The 27,846-nt window shown below is 35.8% G+C and overlaps 1 protein-coding gene across 1 annotated transcript; it reads left to right on the top strand.

Annotated features, from left to right (window-relative positions):
- Positions 1-507: 507 nt before the first annotated feature.
- Positions 508-27,846, top strand: LOC127862180 (transmembrane prolyl 4-hydroxylase-like). Its single transcript, XM_052401184.1, has 11 exons — positions 508-714; positions 1,953-2,031; positions 3,655-3,815; positions 4,777-4,838; positions 7,589-7,623; positions 15,019-15,079; positions 16,071-16,175; positions 16,635-16,689; positions 18,917-19,029; positions 20,928-21,018; positions 24,061-27,846. Exons 1-11 carry the CDS (start codon positions 553-555, stop codon positions 24,322-24,324), a joined length of 1,188 nt encoding a protein of 395 aa, XP_052257144.1. The 5' UTR covers positions 508-552; the 3' UTR covers positions 24,325-27,846.

Genomic DNA, 27,846 nt, shown 5'->3' with positions numbered 1-27,846 from the left:
TAATCCCAACGACTACCTACAGAAAACTAACTCTAGGACAAGAGCGTCACACCAACAGAAGTACCTGCCCTACTCCACTAAGACAGATTGCTACAAGCATAGCTTCTTCCCAAACACCATACCTCTCTGGAATAGACTCCCAGCTTCAGTGGCTGAGGCTCCTTCATTGGCATCTTTCAAGAAGGAGCTATCGAACCTTACCTTCTAACGGGGACTCTCTTCCAGCTGCAAGTAAATTCAAATGATGGGTTCGGGCTGTACCGGCGGGGCCTAGTGCCCCTTAACCGCCACGGAAGCCGGAGAGGTCAGCCTTGATGAATCGAAAGCAGCTGATAAAACTTTCCTTATTTCTGCCTGTATCTTTATGTCGCTCCGTCGATTCTATACTTCTACCTTTACTTTTTTCTGTTTAATCTCTTTCTCTTAGCGCACCGTTGAAGGATTGTCAGGTCTGACAGATCAACGTAACGATGTAGATGTAGATGTAGATTTTGGTGTAGTGTAACCATCATAGACGGCGCTTTATATTGAACCGAAACTAAAACAAGGAAAATGCCAGGAAATACTGCGCAAGCAGCTGTATTGTTATCCGTGTTTTTAATGTCAATTGTGCACTGTGGTCATTCTGAAGAAGGCGTCTGCACAAAATCTGACGATGGTGTTAAATGTTCCGAAGATAACAGCGTGAGATTAACGCGATTGAATGGTGAACTGGTACGAACCACTATGCTACGTGTTCTTGTTTTGCATACATTCGTTTGATTCGTACACAGGCTTTGTCGTACCCTTAGTTATAAATTGGTACCACATATGTTATCTACATACTTTTTGTACAGACGACTTAGGAACGTCTTGATGCGAACATTTAATAAAAAAATTGATTTATATTGAAAGCAAAAATGTTTTCTGTCAGATTTGTCCAGTAGGTCACCAGTGTGTTTTTAATTTTACACCATTTTGGAACGATCTGTTCAGGGGGGGGGGTAAATTGTTAGATAAACAACAAACAAAAAACTTGCTAATCGCCTGTGGGCGGTAGCACGCCTTAGCAAAAATAATCTTGCGGCTTAATTATCGCTTTTCCAGTCTTATTAACACAAAAAATCGGGCGACCTTATTTTAGCTTTTCTGGGCTCGTAGGGCGACATCACGGGCGTAACAGCAAAATTATCGCTCTAGTCGCCCGTAGGGTAGTCCCTGCAGCAATTTAATATTTTTAAAAAGAAGAAAAATTGTACAAGGTCCTCTGTGCAGAATTTCTAGAGGGTTATTATAATGCCCCGCCATAGACGGAGGGATCTTGTTTTGTCGTTGTCTGTCCGTCCATCTGTTTTTCCATCCGTCCGGAGCTTGAAACTTGATATGAATATATATATGGATAAGAGGATGATGCACGCAAAATGGCATTGTACACCATCTGTAAATAACAGAGTTATGGCCCTTTGTATCTTGAAAAAATGCTTTTTTGAGTGTCACATATAACGCTAGTGTCCAGAAGCATTTTCGCGGGGGATATTAATTCAACGAATTTGCAGTATTTTGTGAAAAGGGCACTTTTTAGCGCGTTGGCGTTTCTGGAATGCTTCCTGTTGCATGTTAATTTATATGTTATTAATAATTGTTAGAATATTTTATTCCCGTTATTATTAAACCATTAAAATATAATGTCTACAATGAGGATTAAAGTATAATTACAATGAAATAAGAGATTTTATGAATCATATGTTAAAAAATATATATATTTCTTTTTTAAAGGGCAGGGGGGGGGCCCTAGAAAGGGCAGGGTGGGGCACCCTTCAATTCAGGCTTAGCTGGGGCACTGCTTAAAAATATAATTGATGTGGTTATTAGATTGTATAAAAATGCACAATTGAAACATGAACAAGTTTTTAACAGTTATAAGCTTTAATATATAGAAGCTTTTATTCAAAAGCTGTAAATTTATTTAATAGGTTGGAAATGTACAGACAATTATGGATGGTGACCGAAAACTTGAAATGAAAACTCTGAACATGAAGCCATTGGTCTTTGGTAAGCATGATACATGTACTCTCTCATTCTCTGGGAATTGTCAAAGATATGATTGTCATCACATAATCCAGCATGTTTATGTCAAAGATATGATTGTCATCACATAATCCAGCATGTTTATGTCAAAGATATGATTGTCATCACATAATCCAGCATGTTTATGTCAAAGATATGATTGTCATCACATAATCCAGCATGTTTATGTCAAAGATATGATTGTCATCACATAATTCAGCATGTTTATGTCAAAGATATGATTGTCATCACATAATCGAGCATGTTTATGTCAAAGATATGATTGTCATCACATAATCCAGCATGTTTATGTCAAAGATATGATTGTCATCACATAATCCAGCATGTTTATGTCAAAGATATGATTGTCATCACATAATCCAGCATGTTTATGTCAAAGATATGATTGTCATCACATAATCCAGCATGTTTATGTCAAAGATATGATTGTCATTACATAATCCAGCATGTTTATGTCAAAGATATGATTGTCATCACATAATCCAGCATGTTTATGTCAAAGATATGATTGTCATCACATAATCCAGCATGTTTATGTCAAAGATATGATTGTCATCACATAATCCAGCATGTTTATGTCAAAGATATGATTGTCATCACATAATCCAGCATGTTTATGTCAAAGATATGATTGTCATCACATAATCCAGCATGTTTATGTCAAAGATATGATTGTCAACACATAATCCAGCATGTTTATGTCAAAGATATGATTGTCATCACATAATCCAGCATGTTTATGTCGAAGATATGATTGTCATCACATAATCCAGCATGTTTATGTCGAAGATATGATTGTCATCACATAATCCAGCATGTTTATGTCAAAGATATGATTGTCATCACATAATCCAGCATGTTTATGTCAAAGATATGATTGTCATCACATAATCCAGCATGATAAACACTTCATGGAAAGTAAAAGTCTAAGGTTATATTATTTTGTTAATTACCAAAGACGGGCATTTTATAATCCAGACATGTGGAAATCTCTTCACTTATGTGGGTACATTTTCTGTCTGAAAAATACATATGTGCTGTATACTTGCTTTTATTGTGTGAACATAATTTAAAATTTATAACTATCAATTCACAATCCTTGATGCATTTGTTCATGTTTACTTGATATGTACATGATACATTGTATGACCAGTATTATGCCTGCACAGCACATTCTGGTCATGACCTATTGTGGTATGGTATGGTATGGTGTGGTATGGTATGGTATGGTGTGGTATGGTTTGGTATTGTGGTATGGTTAGCTGACAAAGTAGCTCCCGACCAGACTGTCAGGCAAAACTGCAGCTTAGCTGAACGTATGTGGCATAAGACCCTTTTTTCACCATGCTAGTTAGTTTAAACCTATTTATTTTATCTCGATTGCATCGAAAACCTAAGGCTTATATAAACCCTCTCAAGTCCGTTTCCTGGGTCGAGAACCAGTACTTGGTGTCTTTGGGGGAGATCTAAAGAACGCTCCCACGGTGGGGATCTAACCCGTGGCCTCTCGGTCGCTAGGCGGACACCATATCCATTAAACTACGGCGACCATGCTAGTTGTATTTACATATGAACTTAAATTTGCAGAAATTGAGAATTTCCTAACTGAGGAGGAATGCGACTACATAAAAGCAGCTGCCGTGAAAACTGGTCTAGAGTCCAGTCAAACAATGGCACATTCCATGTCCAAAAACCAAAATGTTGACTTGATGGACTTAAACCATGATGGGGAACTGGATATTAAGGAGGTAATACAATTTGTGTTATTTCAGACATTAAATAAAACAAGTAAGAGCTATTTTCAGGGTCAGAATCTTAAGAAAAGTGTTTCAAATAATGGCTAATAGTGATGCACATGTTAGTTATCTATGATAAAGCTTGATTTTAAAAGGAGTGGTTAGCTATTCTACTTCCCCCAGCATCAGCGTCCGAGCTAGGTTTAAGTTATTTGGTAAGCTAGTTTTTATGCCCCCTGGTAGGGTGGAATATAGCAGTTGAACAGTCCGTCTGTCAGTCTGTCTGTCAGTCTGTGCGTCTGTCCGAAAACTTTAACATTGGCCATCAATTTCGCAATATTGAAGATAGCAACTTTATATTTGGCATGCATGTGTGCTGCACATTTTGAGTGGTGAAAGGTCAAGGTCATCCTTCAAGGTCAAAAGTCATACAATACAATCCAAGGGAAGTAATGAGCTTAAAAAGGGAGATAATTTCTAAACCTGCCAAATGATATATTGAAATTTTATTTCAAAGCGGCGCAATAGGGGGCATTGTGTTTCTGACAAACACATCCTTTGTTCAGGAATGAATTGAGCAATTTCATTCAAACTTAGTTATGTTTTCCTCGTATTTAAATTGCCTCTGAGACCAAGTTTTGTAACTCTTGTTTGACAATGGTAAAATTAGATGCAATTTTACTCTTCGCAATTTACATATGCACTATATTGGTAGATAAAAGTTCTTATTTAAGTTAGTTTTTTATGAATAGCTTAAAGAGTTTTCTCAAACAATTATATCAAGACCTTGCAAGGGTTACATGTGGTGTTCATTAGGTCAAGGTCAGAGTAGCTCTTTAATAGACTGCTCCAATGCTTAAGCTTGTCTTGATATACAATGGCAGCATATGGCACATTAGACCCTTTTTCACATGACATGGCTCAATGAATATCTATTAAACACTTATTTCCATTCATCTTACTTTATTTTTAGATGAAGATTACCATAGAGAATGGATATGATATCTTCCTTGAAAAAGAGGACATATTGGATATGTGAGTGCTATTTTCAAATATTAACTTGCTGAAAAAAATACACATACAAATTAATACTAGCTGTTATAATGAGCCCTTTGAAATTATAAACTGGTCAATTTTCTGGCTCAAATTTTACTTTTAAGTTTAAAGGGTCTTGTAAATTGTATTGCTTTCATGTGCTTGTATTAGACTTCAGGATTTAAAAAGTAGTAAATCTGCTATTTTTGATGACTGCAACATATTTTTTGAACATGAAGTTATTGTTTGCTTCAATATTTTTATTAATTGAATTATTCCTTTGCAATGTTTACTACTTTCAATAACAGTTACTTGCATTTCAATTATGAACGTTACGAATATATATTAATGTATGATATATATTTAATTTTTTGCTGCGCATGATATGCATCCCCATGTATTTATTATCAATATAATTATATATGGTAAAGTTGCGTAACAAAGTTGACTGCTTGACTGCATGTTATGTGCATGATGTTTGAAAGCTCATATTTAATTTTAGTTTTGTTTGAACATATTTATTTGAGCTTGATCGCATAGAAAGCCTAAGGCTTATTTGAAACACTGAAACACATTGAGTGTGTTTGTGTTTCCTGGGACTAGAACCAGTACCTGGTGTTAATGTTAATTGTTTCTTAATACAGTACAGCTTAAGCAAAACGCATGGTTAATTTGCTCTAGAAAAAGAATTTCCAATTTTTGCAATGGATTGATTTTGTATAACATGCTCATGGTAAGCTTTGTGGTCGCTCTTTTCTGTTGTGAATAGTGCATTGTGAATTGTGAGTTTTGACTTGTAAATTGTGAATTGTGAGTTTGTGAGTGAATGTTCTTTGTCACATGGTAATCTGGGACGATATTTAATGCACATGTGTTTGGCCCAGTTTTCTCAGAGACCTGCTCAAATATTTCCCTATCGACTGGAACTTGCTTAAAATGGTTCTGCTCAATAGAGCTGCAACGATTCACCAACAGCTCGATTCGATTTCGATTTCAGACACTCCGATACCGATTTTTTTCGATTCGATTCATCTTCAAACCTAGTTTTATCATATATTCACTCTTATGCCTAAAAATTAACATTTCTGTTCAAATGTGATTTCAATAAAACACATAAAAAAGAATAGCAAATTAGGACTCAATTTCAATATAAAAACTTCTGACTAGAAGATTGTGTTGATTACACAATAATAAAAAAAAATTAATACCGGTAAATAATCATAAGAACGTATCTGGAATCAGTTGAATGGTAGTATTATCACTATTATACTTTTACCCAAACCGCATAAGCTTGTCTACCATTGTGCCATGACAGCATCACCTGTTACCTGTAGGACAAATCACATTCTCTAATAAACTAAACAAAGCTCCAACAGAAATAGAACTACTTTTCTGGCTGGCGACTTGAGTAGTTGCACTTGTACGACCTCTTAGTGTTGCTAAATCAACGTTATGTTTGCGTTTGACATATTGCATTAGATTAGTAATTGAGCCGGACTGAGCGTATGCCACATCCGCGAAGCACAGTTTACACTTTGCTTTATCGGTAGGGCTACCATCCCGAAACCCAAAATACCGCCACACTTTTGATTTTAGCTTCTTAGGCGCATCTAATAATATCAATTTGTCTGCAATAACTTGCTCAGCCATTTTGACGCTTTTTCCGAAAGTAGACCGTAACGGGCTTATTGATTGGATGACTAAAGTAATAAGCAACCAATCGCGCGCGTCGGTATTACAAGTAAAGATAGAAACTACACCTTCCTGTATCAATAGTCAGAATACAGCGCGCTTTTCGTATCTATGTATATATATGTATTTATGTTAAAGAATCGAATCAAATTTGGTAGGTTTGGTATCGTAATCGAATGGAAGCATTTCGAATCGATTTTCAATGAATCGGATTGAATCGTTGCAGCTCTACTGCTCAATTTATAATTATTGCTGCCATTGCAGAGAGAGTGGTTGCATTTATTCATATGCAACAATTATAATTATCTAGTTCTGAACTTGTGGTTGTTATGACACCTTATTGATGCTACTTAACAAGGGGTAAACACTCTGTCACCAAGCCAAATTTAACAAAATAAGCTTTGGAACACTCTGAAGGCCACAGTTATCACAAAACAGAACAATGGTATAAATACCTGCAAATAAGTATAAAAATACTGCATATTTTATTGATTTACTTGCATGTTTACCCCATTATGTCCCGTATCAAGAGTGCTGATCTATGAAGCAGTCGCCTGCCTTAAGCAAACACATTGCTTTGTCCTGTGACTGGTTGGATAACACAGGTTGGACTGTAGATGAAATTGTATCTCAAAAACATACTGTTAATATCTAGTTGCCTCAAATTCAGTTTATATTTGCAAGCTAAACAAAGACCTGGATCCAAACTTGTGAATAATTTTAACTTTAAAACATCTTGAAAACCCATTCTTGGTCTTAGCACTTCCGTTTTGCTTAGGCTGTACTGTATGTGAGCTGCTCATTTTATTATACCGCCCCCCCCCCGCCATCAAAGTAAAAGGGGGTAAACTAAAATCACCATGGACATCTGTTTGTTCATTTGTCTCTCTGAAACACAAACCATTTTATCATACAACATAAATAATTTAAAAAAAACCTGAAGGTATGCCCCTGTTTCTGTGGGATTGGGTCTTTGTTATCAGTTATGTTAAATACTTTAGTTTGTTGGTTGTTTTGTGCACAGTAATGTGTGTGATGTACTAATCATGTTATTATAGGTATAGCACGCTTGAGCTCGACACAAATGGCGACAGTGAGTCTGGTTTTGCACATCTGTATCTTAAGGAAATAACACTGCATTATAATTCTACATGTAAAAGTACAGTGTGTGTATTTGTTTAAATTATATCATTTAGCTTGTACATATATTTAGTTTTCTTAAGTTTTACAAATATTGTTTTAATTCATTAAATTAAGAAAGCATATGTTGCAAAAATATACTTAAAAAAAACGCAAGATTATTTGATTCTAATTTTAAATTAATTTGGAACTGAAACAACCATACTATTTACACAATTAAGAACAAATGTTTATATACATTTCTCTACGAGTACCGGTAAATGTAAATCTGTTCTGAATTATTAAATTCAAATGTTGGTATTTTGGATAACTTAGTTTTTCCAACAACATAAGTAGTTGTAAAAGACAGGTTTAATATAAATAAGGTTTTCTATGTCTGTCATGTAATTATTGAATAATAAAATGAAAATAAAAATAACAATACAATAATAATTATAATGATCACAGCTAAGAACATTAATTGACTGTAAGAAGAGTTTGACAGGCCTTAGGTAGTTGTGGTTATCAACAACATACTTGTTAGATTATTGTCAATTGGCTATAAATAATGTTAAAATCAAGTAAGAATAAGAAAGCCTGGTTTTCTCAGAGTGGGGCTCATATTAAATATTAAACTAGTGTTCTCTTAGCCACTCATACCTTTTTTATGCCCCAGGTAGGGTGGCATATAACAGTTGAAGTGTCGGTCAGTCCGTCCGTAAGTCAGTCCGTCCGTTCGAAAACTTTAACATTGTCCATAACTTTTGCAATATTGTAATTTGTAGATAGCAACTTGATATTTGGCATGCATGTGTATCCCAATTCTCATCGAGCTGCACATTTCACATTTGTGGTGAAAGGTCAAGGTCATCCTTCAAGGTCAAAGGTCAAATATATGGCTTCAAAGTGGCGCAGTAGGAGGCATTGTGTTTCTGACAAACACATCTCTTGTTTATTAAGCTTCAATATATGGTAAACCTGTTATGCAGCCTTTGGTTTTGTGTTGCCCTTCTTACGTGTGTACCCAAATATGTTTACCCACTTAACTTAAGCCCATCCTGTAAAAAGGAGTATAAATTTCTATTCAGCAAAGTAAAGAAGTCTTAGATAGAGTTCACATAAACTCACATCTGCAGTGTACTTTCTAGAATGCGCTATTGAGCGATTCGCGCTTCATTTCTAAAGATCGCCCACATTTCCAGCATATGAGGGAGACAATTAGAGGGCTTTGAATGAGCGACAGCATTTGTAGGCATGCAGACAATACCTGCAGTAAAATCATACATGTATGATGGCGTAATTGCCATAAGTGCGTGGTGTTGTAGCAGTTTGTTGGCTTTGTTATACCTACCACGTAACTTACAAAACTGATGATGGCAAGCGGGCGTAATGCAGGTGGAAATTGTGCATTTCATGCATAAAATTGTCAAAACATTCATTTGAAACATCTTAAGCAGTTACGTTGAATTGATTACAAAAAACTGAAAACGTTTTGTTGAATTCTAAAATGAGAGTTACTAAATTTAATATCTGAAACACAAGTCCAAATTTTGATGTATGTCATAATATATCCAATCTCCTGACTTACTTGAGAACTAAACAAGGGGCCAAATTAAAAATCACTGTTACATAGTATAGATAAATGGTTTCCGCAAAACAACTTACAAAAGAAAAGAGCTATTGAAATAAAACTTAAAAACCCATTAGACCCTTGCTTGTAGGTCAACGTTACATTAGTAATAAAGAAATGACCAAGTTCTTTGCTCAATGATAGGAAAACAAACAAGCTTTAAAATAAAAGCAATGTCCTTTCTGTATGGGCTTGAAATCATAAAAAAATATGTTGCAAGTAGGGAGGATCAGTAACTATCCATATTCAATAATGCATTCTACTTTTCAGCACTTAAAGCTGTATTTTGTATCACCTACTTGTAATATACTCATAATAGCTAATACCTTTGACAATCTTTCATATTTACGTAATGATTATGAATTAGCTGTAAATAAAGAAGGTGTTGGTTTGTGCAACACAACTGACCCTGATTTGTTTCGATCTTTTTTGCTAAAATCAATACTAAACAAAAGAATGTTTAACAGTCAGATGTGGAATATTTATGCAATTCATGTTAAATTGGAAATTGATTATACAAATAAATACGGAAAAAAACATTTTGCTTACCTCACTTTTGCCTTTTTAGCTCACCTGATGGCTCAGGTGAGCTTTTGTGATCGGTCTTTGTCCGTCGTCTGTCCATCCATCTGTTCACATTTGTTCGTAAACACTATAGAGGCTACATTTCTTGTCCGATCTTCATGAAACTTGGTCAGAAGCTTTGTCCCAATTAAATCTCGGTTGAGTTTGAAACTGGGTCGTGCCGGGTCAAAAACTAGGTCACTAGGTTAAAAAAAAGAAAAACATTGTAAACACTGTAGAAGTCACATTTCATGCCCAATCTTCATGTAACTTTGTGTCTTAAAGATATCTTGGTTGAGTTCAAAAGTGGTTCCGTTGAAAAACATGGAACGCCAGTGGGTGGGGCAGTTTTCCCATTTTGGCTATTGAGAAACCTTGTAAACACTCTAGAGGCCACATTTCTTGTCCGATCTTCATGAAACTTGGTCAGAAGCTTTGTCCCAATGATAACTCGGTCAAGTTCCAAACTGGGTCATGCCGGGTCAAAAACTAGGTCACTAGGTCAAAAAAAAGAAAAACCTTGTATACACTGTAGAAGTCACATTTCATGCCCAATCTTCATGTAACTTTGTCAAAATGTTTGTCTTAATGATATCTTGGTTGAGTTCAAAAGTGGTTCGGGTCCCTTGAAAAACATGGCCACCAATGGGCAGGGCAGTTTTCTTTATTTGGCTATTGAGAAACCTTGTAAACACTCTAGAGGCCACATTTCTTGTCTGATCTTCATGAAACTTGGTCAGAAGCTTTGTCCCAATAATATCTCGGCCGAGTGTGAAACTGGGTCATGCCGGGTCAAAAGCTAGGTCACAAGGTCAAAAAAAAGAAAAACCTTTTAAACACTGTAGAAGTCACATTTCATGCCCAATCTTCATGTAACTTTTTCGAAATGTTTGCCTTAATGAAAAGTGGTTCCGGTCTGTTGAAAAACATGGCTGCCAGTGGGCGTGGCAGTTTTCCTTATTTGGCTATTGAGAAACCTTGTAAACTCTCTAGAGGCCACATTTCTTGTCCGATCTTCATGAAACTTAGTCAGAAGATTTGATCCAATGATACCTCGATTCAGTTTGAAACTGGGTCATGCTGGGTTGAAAACTAGGTCACTAGGTCAAAAAAAGAAAAACCTTGTAAACACTGTAGAAGTCACATTCCATGCCCAATCTTCTTGTAACTTTGTAAAAATGGTTGTCTTAATGATATCTTGGTTGAGTTCAAAAGTGGTTCCGGTCCGTTGAAAAACATGGTCGCCAGTGGGCGGGGCAGTTTTCCTTATTTAGAGAAACCTTGTAAACACTCTAAAGGGCACATTTCTTGTCCAATCTGCATGAACCTTGGTCAGAAGATTTGTCCCATTGATACCTTGTCAACACACTAGAGGCCATAGTTTTGGTCCAATAATGATGATACTTGACCAGGATGTTTTTCTTGATGATATCTATGCAAAGTTTGACATTGGGTCATGTGGGATCAAAATCTTGGTCAGGAGGTCCAAGTCTTACAAAAACCTTGTAAACACATGTAGAATTAGCATTACTTGCAAATGTTTGCATGCAAAAAACCAAGGCAAATAGACAGTACTCAATCAGAATTAATCATATGCTCACACTGCAAAAGTAAACAGAAGAGAACCAATCTAATATGCTCTAGAGTACTGAATGTTCAACTAAGCAATGAACAAAGGCTTGTAAAAAAGGTAAGCGAAATGGGGCCATCTTGGCCCTCTTGTTTATGCAAAGTTAATGGAAACAAATAACTTTTCTGGAACATATTTTGGTGTACTTTGTTCATATTTGGGTACTATTTTCTATCAGGTCTTTTGTGTGATTATTGTGGATGTTTATGTGTATTCTTTTTAGCTCACCTGATTGCTCAGGTGAGCTTTTGTGACCTGTCTTTGTCCTCCGTATGTCCGTCCGTCCGTCCGTCCGTCGTCCACATTTGTTTGTAAACACTCTACAGGCAACATTTATTGTCAGATCTTCATGAAACTTGGTCAGTGGGCGGGGCAGTTTTCCTTATTTGGCTATAGAGAAACCTTGTAAACACTCTAGAAGTCACAATTTTTGCCCAATCATCATGAAAGTTGGTCAAAACATTGGTTTTATTGATATCTCGGACGAGTTTGAAAATGCTCCAGATTGGTGAAAAACATGGCCGTCAGTGGGCAGCGCATTTTTCTCTATATGTATATAGTGAAAAAATGTGAACACTCTAGAAGTCACATTTTTGGTCCAATTTTCATGAAATTTAGTCAGAACATTTGTTTCCTTGATATGAGAGTTGAGTTCGAAAATGGTTCCGGTCAGTTAAAGAACATGGCTGCCAGGGGGAGGGCAGTTTTCCTTATTTGGCTATAGAGAAACCTTGTAAACACTGTAGATAGAAGTCACAATTTTTGCCCAATCATCATGAAAGTTCGTCAAAACATTGGTTTTATTGATATCTCGTACAAGTTCTAAAATGGTCCAGATCAGTCCTTTTAAACACTCTAGAGGTCACCATTTTGATTCAGATTTTATGAATCTTGGTCATAATATTTATTTTTTTAAGCAAAGTTTATGGTAAGAGGGGTCTACTCAAAATATAGGTCACCAGGTCAAATCTAACAAAAACAAAATCACTCCATATGCCAGAGTTTTGGTTCAATAATGATGAAACTTGACCAGGATGTTTGTCTGGACAATATCTAGGTCAAGTTTGACGTTTGGTAAAGATTGAATGAACCGACTCCTCTCAGGTGAGCGAACTAGGGCCATCTTGGCCCTCTTGCTATAATGTTGTTTGTGGTGGAAATCTGGTTTTAGCTAACCCATGCTTAATCTGAGCTATTGTGTCAGGGGTCATGTGGTGTGTGGCAGTGCAGTGGGCATCATCAATTTTGGGGTCTTTAACCCTTTCCTTTATAAGAAGCAAAGTGAAAATTATTTTTGCAATCAGCATAAAACCAGGACAGCCTGCAAGTAACTTGCAGTCTGTTCAGGTTTTATGCTGTTTGCTGCTCATCAACATCTAAGGGTTGGAAATGAAGCCTTTAAAACTTGAATCTGGTAAGAAAGGTCTTTAATTATACCCCCACAAACAAAGTTTAGGGGGGTATATAGGAGTGAGCTTGTCTGTCTGTCTGTCGGTCGGTCGGTCCGTATTAAGTGTCCGCTCTCTAATTCAAGTTGTTTTCATCCGATCTTCACCAAACTTGGTCAGATGTTGTATCTAGATGATGTCTAGGGCAAGTTCGAATATGGGTCATGCAGGGTCAAAAACTAGGTCACAGGGTCACTAAGTGCGTTTTTAACATTCAGCATGGTGTCTGCTTTCTTATTCAAGTTGTTTTCATCCGATCTTCACCAAACTTGGTCAGATGTTGTATCTAGATGATGTTTAGGTCAAGTTCGAATATGGGTCATGCAGGGTCAAAAACTAGGTCACAGGGTCACTTAGTGCGTTTTAAACATTGAGCATGGTGTCCACTCTCTTATTCAAGTAGTTTTCATCCCATCTTCACCAAACTTGGTCAGAAGTTGTATCTTGATAATGTCTAGGTCAAGTTTGAATATGGGTCATGCCGGGTCAAAAACTAGGTCACGGGGTCACTTAGTGCATTTTTTTACATTCAGCATTGTGTCCGCTCTCTAATTCAAGTAGTTTTCATCTGATCTTCACCAAACTTGGTCAGAAGTTTTATCTAGATGATCTTAAGACCAAGTTTGAACATGGGCCATGCCAGATCAAAAACTAGGTCATGGGGTCACTTAGTACGTTTTACACATTCAGCATGGTGTCCACTCTCTATTTCAAGTAGTTTTCATTGGATCTTCACCACACTTGGTCATAAGTTGTATCTAGATGATGTATTGGTCAAGTTCGAACATGGGCCATGCCGGGTCAAAAACTAGGTCACAGGGTCACTTAGTGCGTTTTAAACATTGAGCATGGTGTCCGCTGTTTTTTGTGAAGACAACATGCAAAATATTCTGTGTCAATGCGACATGTGGACTGGGGGTATTCGTCACATCTGTGACAAAGCTCTAGTTAAATTTAACTTTCTAGTGGACTACAATTGCATCAAAAGACACATCCAAGGGGTAAAAGGTTAACACTATAGAGTGACATTATTATGTCCCTTTGAGAGAGATGCATTAAAATTGCTCTTGTCCGTACGTCTGTACATGTGTACATAAGTAATTACCAGGGCTTGTGTTTTCAAATTATCTATTACTATGAGATGGGTGTTGCTCAAATTTGTAAAAATTAATATTTTTAATATTTAGATGATAGGGAAGAAAATAATATTGGTAGAATTATGGCCTTTATGTTTGTTTTCACGGCTCAAATCCTGAGTTTATAACTACTCTTCAACTGGGGTTGAGATAATGTAAACAATATCTTTGTGAAACTTAGAAAGACCTTAGTTTTACTCTAGAGGCTTGATTTTTGACACAATTTTGATGAAACATGGTAAGAATGTTTATCTTAAATGTTAAGGCCATGTTTGAATCTGGGGCAATATGAATACAAAACTAGGTCACCAGGTCAAGTTATTGACAAATGGTTTATCTTGAACTCAGTCGAGCATCTAATGGCCATCATAAACCACTTGTTGATTGCAAAATGTGTATTTTGTAAGGTTGTGCCAATTATGAATGTGAAGTAGGAAGGAGGTGTTGCCTTTCTATATATTTTTTTAAATGTAAACTATTTTCATGAAATTTTCATCAAATGATTTTATTCATGGATAGCATGTCATAAAGGCATAAGAAATTTACACCAATCGAAGTTTAAGGTCACGCTTAAAAGTGGAATATATTTTCATGTCTGGTCTATATGTCTCAGGATTTAGATGACACATGTGTTAAATGTTGATTAGTAAATGATTACAATGATCCAAGATGCAGAAGTTGTGAGGTGGTCACCACCACAAAGTAAAGACCACACTTGAAGGTCTTACTGATCACTGCCAAGATATAGCTGTTCTTAAAAAATTCTTCAGACCAATCATTGGTAATTTCAGTACAATTTTCTAAACCAAATCTGCTTTTTTTAAACAAATCAGTAAAACATAACATAATATGATCCCTGATTCTGGGTAAAAAATATTTGTAGTTATGGGTTGAGGAAGTGTGTTTTACTGTTTTACTTGACATGTAGTAGCATACAAACATTATTTTCTGGTTCTTACAGCGCACATCAGCCGAGAAGAGCTGAGTAAAATCAAGCCCAAGGATTTGTTTACTTACCTTCAGTAAGTTATATATGGATTTCACTTTGAAGAGTCCTATTCACATATGGGATTTTTTTTTTAAGAAGAAGTAAAGGAAATAAAGGGCTTCAAGGATCTTGTTCCCTCATTTTACATTTTCAAACTAAAAATTTTCATGTTTTCCTATATTTCAAAAATAAATATTCATCATGTTTAAACAATCAAAATAGCAATCATGAGTTAGAAAAAATATTTTTTAAATATGTTGTTTATGGATACTTTTCAATTAAAATGAATACTCTTATTAAGTATTGTTTGTCTTTTCATTTTATGGTTGAACCTTTGTAAACTCCAAGCAAACTAGTTTTGTTTTAAAAACGCTGTTGAGTTTTGAAACCCGTATTGACCAGAGTTAGCATCTTAGATTTCGCTCCCAAAGGATACTGGTTTGAATTCCATCACAGACAAAGAAATAAATAATTTAACTCTTTTTTTGCATTTATGAATTTTGATATTCTAAATAATTAGTATATTTGTAATAACAATTTTTGGAAAAAAATGAAAATCTTTTTACAAGTCTATTTCAGATCTAGGTATAAAAAATCATTATGTGAGGTCACTCATGTTTAATTTCTAGACTAAAAACACACACCTTTTATAAGCCGACCTTTCATAAGTTCAGTAAATCAAAATGGTCTGTTGGTCAAAGATGCAAGTCTTACAAAGGGATTGTTGTGAAAGGGTGGGAAGCCTACCCAGCTTCTATAGCTGAATTGAACTTTCTGAAGGGTATTGGCTTGCCTTTCTATCAAGCCTTTGGCATATAGCAGAATAATCCAGAGTTATTATATAACATACAACTATTTTATATAAATTATTGCTTCTAAATGGTCTTTTATGACGTGTATCAGAAAACAATTTTTTGAAGTTCAAGGGTGCCATGCTTTACATATGAAACAAACACTTTGACTTTGAATATAAAGCTATGTGATTACAACTTGCCCACAAAGTCCAATATTCATTCTCTTTACAGTAAGGTGGTAGCAGATCACCCAGAGAAGCACTCCCGCTACAGTAGCCAGGCATGGCTGGACTGGGACAAAGTGGAGGATGAGGTGTATGAGAGGATACAGGAGAGGTGAGAGTGGGTGGTCACCCTTGTTCCAGTGATGGGAAATGGGTGGTCTACCTTATTTTTAAAGATGGGCATTGGTTGTCTCCCTTGTTTCTATAGTAAGGAATGGGTTGTCTCCCTTGTGTTTATAGTAATTAATGGGTTGTCTCCCTTGTTGCAGTAGAATTTTTTTATCTTTTATCTTATATTAACATTCAGATTAAAAGCTTAACCATTAGTTAATAGGCAGTCAATTTTTATGCCCCTGGATCGAAAGATCGGGGGTATATTGTTTTTGGCCTGTCTGTCTGTCATTCATTCATTGTATGTTTGTGTCCCAAAACTATTACCAAAACCATAACCTTCATTCAAGTTTCAAGTTTTGTGTACAATATTTCATTTAATTAAAAAAAAATCAGTGTCTCTTTGATATCCATATCATTAGTAATACATGACTGTATATGTATTCTGATACTGTTTCAGGACAGCAAAGGTTACACAGATGCCCATAGAGTTGATACGTCTCAGTGATGTACAGGTAGGTCACATTGGAGCCCCAACAAGAGAACATGGGCCTCTATCCAGATATGACCCTGCATCAGTCTACTCTGTTGAGTCATCATGTTAAACCTTACATAACTTTATATAAGACTGTGCAAATGGGTTCATATGCCATGATATCCATGCTTGCACTATGTGGCACATTTGCTATATCAGAGACAAGATATTAAAGAAGCATTGTGCTCAGCCCTTCAGTATGTCAGTACTAAATTGTTTGTTGAAGATGTCTTATAGATACAAACAGTTGACAAATTTAGTTCATTCTGATTTTTAGCTCGGCTGTTTCAGAGAAAACCCGAGGTATTGTCATAGCCAGCGCGTCGTCAGCCGTCCGCCGTAGGCGTCGTGCTAAATCCTTAATATTGGCTCTAAAATCAAAGTGCTTCCACCTACAACTTTAAAACTTCATATGCAGGGGTTCTGAAATATTTTAAGAGTCTAATTGTCCACGGACAAGTTGGACCCACAAATTCACTTGTCCGTACCAAAGAAGTACTTGTCTGTACTTTTAAGATAGATAAAGGAAAAGGTCATTACTAATTAAGCAAATAATACAAGCATACACTTTTGTTAACTTCTATTTTAAATTATAAACATAGTTAACTAGAAAATTGAACAAAAAATACAAGCAAGATGTGCATATAATAAGATCACGTTTAAGTCACACATGATACTAGTCTTATTTATAAGATGCGCAAAGAATTTAGAGATACTTTTTATGTGGGCTAAATTCTTTGGAACTCCAAATATTACCAATATAAAAAGTAGCTTAATATTTGAGAGCGTAAACAAGTTCGACTAACATGATACATGTACCATCTCGGATATTTAATAATCTCAACATGACTACACAATTCACTTGAAATAAAATAATATTTAATAATCTCAACATGACTACACAATTCACTTGAAATAAAATAATCTCCGTTAATTATAAGTATATAATTATCCGCTAATAAAGGAAACTCCTTACGAAGTTTACATTTACACACATCGGCAACGTTTCAAGCCAAGGAAAATCAATTAGCCAAGACTCAAAAAATTCTCGTTTCCGCTTGGCGCCGTGTGTTTATCATATTCATACTTGGCTTTTCTCTTCTTTTCCGACGCCGAACTGATTTTATCATTGGTCTGATTAGCGTCATGGCTAGACGTTGAAGTGGTTTTATTATATAAAAATCAAATGCAGGTCCTTGGAACATGTTAAGGCCATTTGCAATTTACGAAAAGTGTTATCGTAAAATTCTTATGTGTGATTGGCTGTTGCTATACACATGTGTGCTGGTTTCTCTATTAAAACAGGGACATAGGTCCCTGATTAAAATTGTTTTCTTATGCGTGATTGGCTGTTGCTATATATACTCGTGGACTTGTTTACCACATTAAATAATTATTATCGGAAAATAACAAACCTCCAGTTAAAAAAGTGTGCTAGTCCGCAGATTAATCATATGCTATTTATATAAACTTCGTTTTTTATTTTCGAAAAATATTGAAGTTTCGTTCTCGAAACAAATTTTACCACAGAAATTTTACTTGTCCCCGGACAAGCCAGCTTTCAAAAACTGCTTGCCCGGAAGGGTAAATTGACGACTCGGACAACTCGGACAGCATATTTCAGAACCCCTGATATGTAGATGCACCTTGATGAGTTAATCATGCCACACCCAATTTTGGGTCACAAGGTCAAAGGTCAAGGTCACTGTGACCTCTAAAAAAAAAAAAATTCTGATAAGCTTTCACAGCCGAGCGTTGGCACCGGTTAGGCGATGCTCTTGTTGTACAATTCTTCAGACACTGTTGTCTGTCCTGTGTCATGTGAAAACAGAAATAGGTCTTATTCCACATGAAGCCAGTGTAGCTCCAGACAAACCTGGTCATTGTTGCAGTCTGGTTAGGAGCTATGCTATCCTCAAATGAGACCACAAACCTATGCTTGACTAAAGGGGACAGCGGTTTCATATTGCAAAGGACCCATGATGACATGGCTAATATTCGCTTAAAATAGTTATTTTTCAAGTTTTTATGTTTTAAAACACTTTCATAAACAAATTTTTTCGGCCAACCTTGGAAATAATAATATAAGTAAAGCATTTATTTAAATAAATGATATTGAAAATCTTTTTTAAATTGACTTTGGTTATTGTCTTACCTCTCATATTATGCCTTTGAAGGCATTGTAAACTTTGGAGTTTGACCCCCAGGTTGTAAGATACGGCATTGACGGCCACTACAACGCCCACACAGACTCTTCTCCACTCGACGAACATGTGCCGTGCTGTATGGAGGGGAACAGGAGAAAGTGCAGAATCTGCAGGTTGGTGGCTTGTCTGAAATGCTGCGGTTTATCATACAATCATACAATTTAACTCTTTCATTGCTGGAACCGATTTTTTGAAGGCCTTTGCAAACAGTTTGGATCCAGATGAGATGCCACAGAACGTGGCATCTCATCAGGATCCAAACTGTTTGCTATTCTGATAGTATTCGCTGAAAAAAAATCGAAGAAAATGCTAATTTTAGAAATTCAGCAAACGACATTTTAGCAGACCACAAATTTCCCAGCATGCAACGGGTTAATTGAGCCTTGCTCTAAGAAAACAATTCTGCATGTGCATAAAGTGTCGTCCCAGCTAAAACTGTGCAGTCCCTTGAGCTGTAACGATTCAGTTCGATGCATCGAAAAACCGGTTCAACGCCGCCGATTCGATTTCGATACCAAAACGGCCAATTTCGATTCGATTCACTGCAATCCCGATTGATCCGCATTTTAAACCTTACTTTCTTAATCAGTCGTCTAAACTTTCTTGTCATTTGTAATATGTCTTGTGACTGGTCAGTAGCCAATATGGCATCCAATGAATGAATGAATACAACGTGAGCATTACATCAGCCGGTAAAATGGCTTCTTAAACCACGCTGATAGACGCACCGTCAAAATTAAACTCAAAAGTATGGGAACATTTTGGGTTTTGCGAAGGTTCTGATGCAAAGGCAACTTGCAAAACGTGCTTCGTTGACGTAAGTTGCAATCAGTCAGTTGGTTTGTTTACTAAACTGTGTGCATTCTGTTAAGAAGTCAACTGGAAGTTGTTTATATACTTACATGTTTGTTTTTGTTTTGTTTTTCTGTTAAACACATGTTATACAGTGTGTATTTATTGTTATTTAAGAAGGAAGTTCAATAAATTTGTTACTTATAAAACAATGTGCGTTTATAAATTTTATTTAAAAAATGAAACACTTTAAATGTACTACATAATAACTTAATCAATTAATAACAAAAACCAAACATACTAACTCATGCCCTGGACAAACCAAACATGAAATAGTTTGCAAAATAAGCTGCAAATAAATTAATTTGGATCAAATCGAAAATAATCGAATCGGACCATTTGGTATCGAAAATCGAATCGAATCGAATGATGAGTGAATCGTTACAGCTCTTGCTTATCAGGGGCGCCACTTTCTGCTTTTATTATATTTTCTTGTAAAGGACGTCTCTTCTTAACGAAAATAAAGTTAACTCTTTGCATGCTGGGAAATTTGTCGTCTGCTAAAATGTCGTCTGCTGAATTTCTTAAATTAGCATTTTCTTCGATTTTTTTCAAAGAATACTATCAGAATAGCAAACAGTTTGGATCCTGATGAGACGCCATGTTCTGTGGCGTCTCATCTGGATCCAAACTGTTTGCAAAGGCCTTCAAAATTCGGTTCCCGCACTGTAAGGGTTAAGGTGGAAAGTGTCATCCCTGATTGTGAGGACTGCACAGGCTAGTATGGGACAACACTTTATGCACATTCATAAAGCCCCATTTCCCATAGCAGGACTCAACTCTCTATGTTAAGTGTCCCAAGGTGGGTACAACTTGGTTGTTTGTCAATGAATAAGATTTGACAAGAACAGGCATACTTTGTTGATATACACGTGTATGGACTTGGTTAATGGTTTTTGAGGGAGGTCTATTTTAGTGAGACATAGAACAATCAAATCAAACAGACTTAAAGGTTAGAACCGATACAATTTTATTCTTGTGAATGAATTTTTCTTTAATCAAAGATTATGTAACATTCTATGTATCACATTCTTTCCTTTTATTGTTTTTACAATACAAAAATATTCTTAGTAACAATATGGAAAAAAACTAAGGTCATCTCAAACTGTGTTATTTATATTGTGAGTCTAGGTTCACTAGCTCTGGAATCCTTTTCTAGGTACATGACCATCCTGTTCTACCTGAACGATGTTACAGAGGGTGGGGAAACTGCCTTCCCCTATGCAAACATGGAGGATATCAATGAAACTGTGAGTAACTGTATAAAATAGGAGGTATCATGTTAGTTATCAGGGCATAACTATGATTCATTTTTAGGACTGGAAAATGCTCCCCAAAATAAATGTTCACCTAAATTAAAATCCCCTTTCCCCTGAAGGCAAAAACAAAAATATAAATCAGAATTTTATAATTTATACATTAAAGATATTATTAAGTTCAGCCTGCTATAAAGGTATTCTCTTTTGAATGGTCTCAGACCCCCTTTCTACAGGATTGACCATATGCTCTGGATACATAAAAAGCAGTACATGGAAAGGAATGCTTTACAACCAATACAAATACAGCTAGAACAGATATTTGAGATGGCAAATACCCTTCAATGACTCATATCAAGCAGATGCAAATCTGTAGTATTAATAAAATCAATCTTACAATTGTTTTGTTCCCTAATTCAAATTAATCACTCACAAAGGCACAAAGCTTCATTTTGATTTATTGAATCAATTTCCTAACTTCATGGGAACATTAATCTGAAACAAGTAGTGTGATATAACAAAAATGGTAAAAATATTGTATTTACAAATCTATAAAATTTTGTTTTGATACATCAATAACTGTTCACAACACAGAGTATGCCTAAACGATGATACATCAATAACTGTTCACAACACAGAGAATGCCTTAACGATGATACATCAATAACTGTTCACAACACAGAGTATGCCTAAACGATGATACATCAATAACTGTTCACAACACAGAGTATGCCTAAACGATGATACATCAATAACTGTTCACAACACAGAGTATGCCTAAACGATGAATCGATGATGTACGGTAAGTATCCAAAATGGCTCTAGGAGAAGTGCCCCCCCGGAGAACTGCCCCCCCAAAGATTTTTCACTGGGCGGAGAACTGCCCCCTCACTGTTTTTTATAGGGCGGAGAACTGCCCCCCTGTCAGAATTGATGACCCGGAGAAGTGCCCCCTAATTAAAGAAATTTCGCGGCGATATATAAAGCGAGTATTATAATGACAATAACGCCAATAACTTTCTTGCTATTATGTCTGGAAATTGAGTGAAATTTCAAAAGTAATATAAAGTTGTACAAGTAATAAAAGTTATAAAACGGCAAAAAAAACCTGCCTCGGCATTGACGTCGCCATCTTGATAATCACGTGATTTTCGTCTATGTGAACAAAGAACAACAAATCACTTTTTGCTAATAAAAAGTTTTCTCGGCTGAATTATTTGATATTTTCCCCGTAAGTAAAACAAACAATGAGCATGCAATTTAATCCATCCTTATGCAAGCTGAAAACAATAATTTATTTGTTTGTTTTCGCCAATTACGGATTTGGACGGTTCAATATAATAAACCCGTATGCGGCTTTATTCAAAGCTAACAAGTTCTTAACAATAAAGGTCGGTCCGGTCTAACAATTAAAAGATTAAAAGATCGCGGTGCTTATCGTTAACGGTAACAAGTTCTCTGCCTGCCTAATTAGCTGCTAATTAAAGCAACTGTTACCGATTTTGTTTGTTTGGCATATCGACATGATCTGCTCAAAATGCAAACTGTTGCCGCAATATGTGTAATGTGTGTATTTATGTATGTCATTTTGTATGACACATGCATTAACTAAACAACATAAATAAATTGATTATAAATTCGATTTCACTCTACTTTTTTCTTCAAGTCAGCTAAATTAATGCCTTTGCTTTGCCTATTAATTTCCTTTTTTATACGTAAATTTACGGTTTTTTTCCATGGGTCAATACTATCTTTATAATGAAAATTAATTCCGATGTAATTTTTCCTCCATAAGTACTGAGTTGCACGTCTATATTTAGTTGCGACACTTGGCCAGTATTAACACGCACGCGTTTCCTGTGTGGATCTCGACTATGTTTCGCGCTCTTATTAAAACACGACTTTTACATGGCATTCATGTATAGTGAGTGGTGCAGATGCGCACTAAGGGCCTTAAACAGTATTATCACATGCCTCTAGACAATTTGTGTTATTCAGTTCAATAAATGGTAATATACTTGTACTGAAATTCAATTGTTACCGGATAAAATGTGTACGGCGATAACGTAAAATTACCCGTAAGTATTGTTTTCACTACGTAACTAATAACTAATATGACACCGGGGGGCAGTTCTCCGCCCCTACAGATTTGATGGGGGGGGGGGGGCAGATATCCGCCTACTAAATTCTGACAGGGGGGCAGTTCTCCGCCCCTACCGATTTGATGGGGGGGCACCTCTCCGCCACCTTTAAAATAAGGGGGCAGTTCTCCGGGGGGCAGTTCTCCGGGGGGGCGCTTCTCCGGATACCATCCAAAATTTGCCAAAATTCAAGGACACATAACTCTCCAAAGAATATTGTGACATATGCAAAAAATGCACTTCTTCATAGAATAAACAGCATAAAGTTTCATGTTGATATACAGAAAACATAGAGACCAATTAACAACAAGTAGTACATATGTATAATGATGTTAGTATCCAAATTTCGTTCAAGGGCAAATTACAATGCAAATGAATAATGCGATGAACACAAAATAATGCCTTGAGAGACTAGTAACTGTTAGCAACACAAAGTACACAATGTGCAGAGTGACAGACCAACAGAATAATCATCTGACCAACAGAATGTTTCAGTGTACCCCCATAAATTTCATTTGAAGTGTACAAAGGTAAAACAATAAAATACAAAAGCAATCTTACAGGACGCAAACTTGATCAGATAAGCTTTAATTGTTCAAGACTTGTGCCAGCAAGCAATACATTAACAGATTACCTACTTCATGCAAAAATGGTTGTTATGCCATATGCGGCAAGCCTATCTCTAGACCTACCTGCGTATCTGCCCAGTCTGGTCAGGAGCTACCATGTCTACAAATTCGACCTCAACTTTGTTGGTAATTTTATAGAGGACAGTCTAGCCTGACCAGATGGTATGATTGTGCAGGCTGGTCTTCAGCTATGCTGGAGGCATATGGCATATGACTCATTTTTGTGATACATGTCTGTTTTACATTTGTTCCATATTATTCCCTAGGATGCACATTTGTCTGAGAAGCTTCACTTGTTCAAGAACTGTGAGCAGGCAAGCCTGCGTGTGGCGGCCAGACGGGGCAAGGCAATCATCTGGTACAACCACTTTGTCAACGAGGAGACTGGCTGGATGGGGGAGGTAGATGAATTCACGATGCATGGGGGCTGTCCCATCAAACAAGGGGAGAAGTGGATAGCAAACATCTGGGTTAAGACCACCGATAGCAAGGAGGCGGACATAGCAAACATGAGGGCCTTGCATTCTTAGAAGGGACTTTTGTTATCATCTTAAATCAGGGCCCATGGCCTCTTAAGTTTTTTATGCTAATTGAAGTTATTTTTTGCTTGAAAGAAAGTAGTATGTAACCAGCTCAATAAAATTTATTTTGTCTTTACTTTGGCATAACAAATCCATGAAAAAATGAGTTTATATATACTGTTTTTTTCATAAATGTTACTTAGGTTAAATGTTCATTAGCATTGTAGACACAGCTTCTGGTTGCATTTTTTACTTTTTCAAAAATAAATCTAAATGATGTGTTCTTTTGTATGTGAGTAACAGTTGTTTGTTTTTTTCCACTATGCAATAATGAATTTGTTTCAACCATATTGTGTATTTTGGAAGTAGGCTAGTGCTCATTTACTCACATGTGCAAAACATGCTCTTAGTGAGCTTGTGTGATTGCCTTTGTTTTTCACATGTTGTGTATGATCAACTCTCTAGAGGCCACATTTATTGCCCAATCTTAAGAAAACTAGGCAAGACCTTTTTTTCCAATAACTCAACAGGGTTCAAGACTGGGTAACGTGGGCTAAAAACAATGTCCCAAGGTCAGACTTAAGAAAAAGCTTGAAAGCACTCTCGAGGCTACTAATATTTCTAATCTTCAGGACACCTGGTCAAAACATTGGTCCCAATTATATCTTGGCCTTGTTTGAAACTGGGTAATGTGGGGTTAAAACTATGTAACCATGTCAAATAAAGTAAGAAGCATGTGAAATTTTTAGAAGCAACATTTATTGCTTAAGTTTACCAAATCTTGGTGAGGATATATGTCTCTATTATATCTCATATAAGTTGGAATCCGTTTCGTGTGGGGTCAAATTATAGAAAACAGCATGTGAACAGTCTTTGCATAGTCTTTATGAACTCCAATAGTTTCTTAGAGTGAGAAATAATTCCTGTTAGCCACGAGTTGTGGCCATATCCTTTATGTGGCCACAGTTAAACAATGTGTACATCTCAAAGTCATGTTTTTTACCCACGCATAGTAAAACTTGCTCAGAACATTAAACAATTGTAGCATCTGGACTGGCTTCACTAACAATTGTAGCATCTGGACTGGCTTCACTAACAATTGTAGCATCTGGACTGGCTTCACTAACAATTGTAGCATCTGGACTGGCTTCCCTAACAATTGTAGCATCTGGACTGGCTTCCAAAACAATTATGGAAGCATGGCTTCCAGGTGTCAGGGAAGTTTTCCTTACAAGTTAATTGTGAAATCTTGTTAACACTCCCTGCCCAGAGCAGTAAAGTTCCTTTGTTTGCCAGGTGAGCAACTGTTAACTTTGGCCTTCTTGGTTTTACCTTGTATTGAAATCCCATTGACTCATTAATAAAGCTTTATGAATTAAAAAATAATTCAACAAAAGCAATTATTTCGTAGCACTTGTTGGTTATATTTTTGATAACTTTTAATGGCAATAATGATATCTGCACAGTCACATTTGTCCTCTTTTTTGCCAATGATCTGATTTAGAATTCTTCATCATATATTTGCAAAAGGCCATTTGAAGTGTTGTTGCAATTGTCTATGAAATCCGAGCATTTCAAATATCGTCTCTATGTCTTGCTTAGGATGTTTGGTTCTAGATTGTGAGGTGTGCAATTGTTGTTATCTTGAATTTTATACTACAGGGTTCGACATTAACTTTTTTTACAGCAAGACCGTCGGACCAGCTCCTCTTAAAATGTACTAGCCCGAACCTGATGTCTACTAGACCACAAATGACATAGCAAATGAACACAATTGTGTCATGTAACTGTTTAATCAGGATTTATCAGTAAATAATCAGTGAACACCAGATTTTTTTTGATGCCTAGAGTAAAACAATAAAATAAAACTTTTTTTTGCTTTTCTCCGTCAAATTCAATCCATGGGAACTGAATCGATTTTCCATCTAGGATAAAATTGACGTTTTCGTGTTTCTTCATATTTACGTTTCGTGTCAGTTTAAGCTTTGGATTCTTTTTTATTAACTGATTTGTCGGACGAAAATCCAAACTTGAACAAAGCCATTCTTTAAATTACATTCTCTTGTCTGCTACGAACAAATGTTTACATTGACAATACCGATTTTCGATAGAAGTCGTAAAATCATGCTCTACAATTTTACGACACTTCAGAAAATCATATATATTCATGACTACTTTACCAATGGAAACAAGCAATTTCTGCAGGAAGCTCTCCTTTGCGTCTATAAATAGCGATGAATCATGTGGATGCTCCGCGTTTATTTAAATACACTAGTTTTGTTTTAATGTAAATAACGGATACGAGAGCAATTTTACACGTTAAATATAAAGGTTTTCACGCAAGTTAGTTATAGTTATATGAATCAGTATAGATTTTTTATGTACGACCAGTGGGACAAGCTAGCCCGCAGTTTTACTAGCCCGACCACCGATCTTACTACTGGTCATGTACGTAATTCCGGCCTGTACGTAAAAAATCGGCCACCTATGTAAAATCATTTTCATGATCTTGACGCACATATTTTGTTTTTATTTAGAAAAATCAACATGAAAACCATCCCTACTCTCAATGTTTTGCAAATGTAAGAACCACATCACTGTAAACGTTTGTGTTAAAATGTCACAAATATAGCGGGAAATATTTGGCTCGTGGGGAAAGTGATGTCATCATTTGTTTCAACAATTATATTCATATAAGAAACAAATATATTTGATAAAATTATTTTTATTTTATCTAATAAACTTAAATTAAAGTTTTACCAATTAATTGGACAAAAAATTATATTCAAAACATAAAAATCAGAACCTAAATATATTTTTTAATATATGAATTACCTCCCTTTATAAGAATATTACTAGATTACATGTTTTAATATTATATATAAGCGTTTACTAATCATCAAAACTGAAGTCAACTTTTCAAACAAAATGTGTTTACTTTTTTAGCTATGTTTGAAAAAATTTATTAAACACATTCAAAAGAAATATTTTTTTTAATGAATTAGCAGTTTCCCATTGTTTATATTTATTAAAATAGGTAGGGGTAGTAACTGGTATAATAATTTCGCATTTATTTAAAATTCAAGTCAAAAATTTTAATAGTATAAACATTGATTAATACTCTGAATTTGAGGACATTTGTCAAAAGATAATGCTTTGTAATTTTATCTGCAGATCAAACTGAAAAGTGGCCGATTTTTTAGGTACATTTAACCTACGAAAATGGATAGTTTACATGTCATCATTTTCTGTTCATTAAGTAACATTCACTGATCTAATTCTATTTAAATTTTCATGCTAGGTTAGTTTTGAACCCAGGATTATATATGTGAAGTTTAGTTTCAACCAGTTGCCTAACACTAAAGATTTTTCTTAAATAGTCCCAAAAGTGGTCGGAATTACGTACATGACCAGTAGACAATGTCTGTCGGACGTGCCTTAGTGTCGAACCCTGTACTATAGTTCAGTTGGCAATAATTGTTATAATTTATTAAGAATGTATATTGTTTTAAATAAACACTCCTAATTATG

This window comes from Dreissena polymorpha, chromosome 16, assembly GCF_020536995.1.
Source record: "Dreissena polymorpha isolate Duluth1 chromosome 16, UMN_Dpol_1.0, whole genome shotgun sequence".
Lineage (NCBI taxonomy): Eukaryota > Metazoa > Mollusca > Bivalvia > Myida > Dreissenidae > Dreissena > Dreissena polymorpha.
The sequence above is the reverse complement of the archived record's forward strand: the minus strand, read 5'-3'. Positions and strand labels throughout refer to the sequence as shown.